General features: G+C 31.5%; 1 protein-coding gene across 1 annotated transcript; it reads right to left on the bottom strand.

Annotated features, from left to right (window-relative positions):
• Nucleotides 1-896: 896 nt before the first annotated feature.
• LOC143191000 (uncharacterized) lies at nucleotides 897-2178 on the bottom strand. The gene is made up of 3 exons (XM_076395632.1): nucleotides 1869-2178; nucleotides 1386-1817; nucleotides 897-1239 (listed from the first exon to the last, which is right to left on the bottom strand). The coding sequence occupies exons 1-2, from the start codon at nucleotides 2018-2020 to the stop codon at nucleotides 1466-1468; spliced, it is 504 nt and encodes a 167-aa protein (XP_076251747.1). The 5' UTR covers nucleotides 2021-2178; the 3' UTR covers nucleotides 897-1239; nucleotides 1386-1465.
• Between the last annotated feature and the right edge of the window lie 402 nt (nucleotides 2179-2580).

The following is a 2580-nucleotide window of genomic DNA, read 5'->3' as shown; positions in this document are numbered from 1 at the left end:
TATGAATCCAGTCGTGTCCATCATTACTTGACAATTACTGACTAGTATAAATATTATTACTAGACACTAATATGAGTGTACGCTATATGATCTTTTAACAGAATCCTTAAACTGATTAATTGTTGATTGGTGATGTAAGATTACAGTGCCATTGATGAAAATCTGAAGCGAAATTTTTAAAATTTTTGTACACGTTTATACAAAATTCTTTCTGATACATGTATAATCAGAGCAAGTAACATTCCAAATCCATATTTGCTTTCAACGCTAAAGAGCACATTCCGTCGGGCCGCTCCGGTATCTTAGAAGGCGCCCCCTATCGCCGTAGACAAATAATGGTCTCAGTGGAAATCGGTCCCTTGTCTGCGAAGATAGATTCGGGTTAAGAACAATGTGACACGCGGCCCTATAAATTGTTCTTAGCCATATCAGCAAACTGTCCTCTCTGTGTCCACAGGAATTAGAAGTCGGCTAACAACAAATGGCCACGAACGCGGTGCTTTTTATACGATGGGGGGGCTTTGCGGACCCGCAGTTAAGAACTTATTATTTGAATATAATGAAATTATGATCTCGTTATTAAACATGTTATTTAATTTTAAAGGGCTGAATTGAAAATAACTAGTTTATATTCCTATAATTAATTAAAGGCTGATAGAAATTTAAAAAAAGTTATATGTAGTCAATTCAAAATAGCAGTGACACTGGAAACGTCGCAATGTTGCCGCAGTTACTCTGAGTTTTAGTACAATTAGGCTCTGACATATAACAAAATTTTCATATAAATAAAATAATTGAACAAATATTCTATTAAATATAATTTATTTTAACATTATAGTACATCAAATGCATTTATTATGGAAGAACTTAAAACTACAATTAATTTTAGAGCCACAATAATTTATAGGTCAGAGTTGTTTTATTATAAATACGTTGAGCTTTTTTTTACACTAGTATCGGTAGGGTTCTAGACCCGTTTTTGTATGTAACGGTATCCCCCGCGAAGGCCTAATCCACTTAATTAAAAATTGTATATCTGAGTAATATATTCTAATTTCATTAGAGAGCATATTTATGTCTTACGCATAGTTCTTGTTCCTTTCGATGCAATGCATCCTTGTAAAGTCATTATGATATTACTATATATTTCTCGTTACTTTGTCCTATTACTATCTGTATACATTTTTCTTGATAAAACTACATTTAGTCACTGCGTTCTCCTTAATTCATTTGCCATATCTGCAAAACAGTTAGTGTTATTTCTATACTCATACATGTTAACCAAACGTTTATTTATATTCTGAACAATAACACACATGCTCATAAAGCTTTCACACTCTACAATACAATTCCCTACAATTAAGGTATATTAATTGTATACTGACCTTTAGTGGTTTCCTCTTTCATCACCCTGTGTTGGTAATCGTTAGCATTGAATCATAAACCAACATTCATAAAGTTTTATTCAATCAGAGTCACTTTCAGAAATACTAGTCAAGTTAATAATCAAGCTGTTTATTTCCAATCTATTAAAAACTTGCTCAAGATTGTACCATTTATCAATTTCTTCTTCAATGTGTCTGATCAGACTTATACAAACCGAAGGTGTTATTTTCGACAACGCCTCTTTCCATAAATTCAGACAGTTCTGGTTTGAATATCCTCCTCGACCTGAATATCTATTGTAATAATTCTTTACAATAGCCCATATCAACTCAATTGGAATAAAAATTAAGTGATAGGGAGGGAGACATAACAGTCTGTGGCCATAATATTCAGTAAACTGATCTCCTATGTAGCTTTTCTTAGGCTTAATCCTAAAAATGTACATTACATAATATGTAATTATATATTTAATTTTTATTTACCGAGTAATTATTTGAAATAGTTTATTATTTAACATGATTTCCTCGAAACTTATTTTATGTACTTTAAGCCATTCCTTAATTGCAGCCTTTGTTGATGAACTTGTTAGGATTTTCTCCACCAGTGTACTATATATATAGTAGATATTGTGCATTGTACATAACAATAACTGATGGTGCCTCTAAGTTCTATAAAAGCTGATTTTCAAACAACTGCAAACACAAGTCACGGTTCATTTCTTCATGGCAGTCACCTTTAGACTTAGAGAAACACTAATTCTGCACCAGGAATAAAACCATTCCTGTTTCCAGCATGAAGAACTATATGTCTGGAATGAATTATTAATAAATATTATGACTAACAAAACCTAATCGATAGTTATTTAAATGTTTACCTTGAATTATTTAGTTATTTATCCATGAACCTTTGTTGCCTTTACACTATACTTATTACCATCTTGCCATGAGCAACTCAATGTAACATTCTGAAATATTCATGTCTCATTTAAATACATAAATTGATATAATTCTTCCTTGACTTTGTAATATATTTTTAAAAATTATATTCTTTTAAAAGCAATCTTTGGAAGTTCCATTAAACCCTTTCGTAGGTTATCTTTACACCACTTAAATCCTATATTATTTAACAATGTATGAACGGATGTTCTACATCTCTCAAATAGCTGTATATCTTTTGCATCTTTGTGGATGCTTT

The sequence above is a fragment of the Rhynchophorus ferrugineus genome, unplaced genomic scaffold (assembly GCF_030347505.1).
Source record: "Rhynchophorus ferrugineus isolate W39M unplaced genomic scaffold, kcgeb_rfMv2 rfM2, whole genome shotgun sequence".
NCBI classification, from domain to species: domain Eukaryota; kingdom Metazoa; phylum Arthropoda; class Insecta; order Coleoptera; family Curculionidae; genus Rhynchophorus; species Rhynchophorus ferrugineus.
This window is presented reverse-complemented; position numbering and strand designations above follow the sequence as displayed.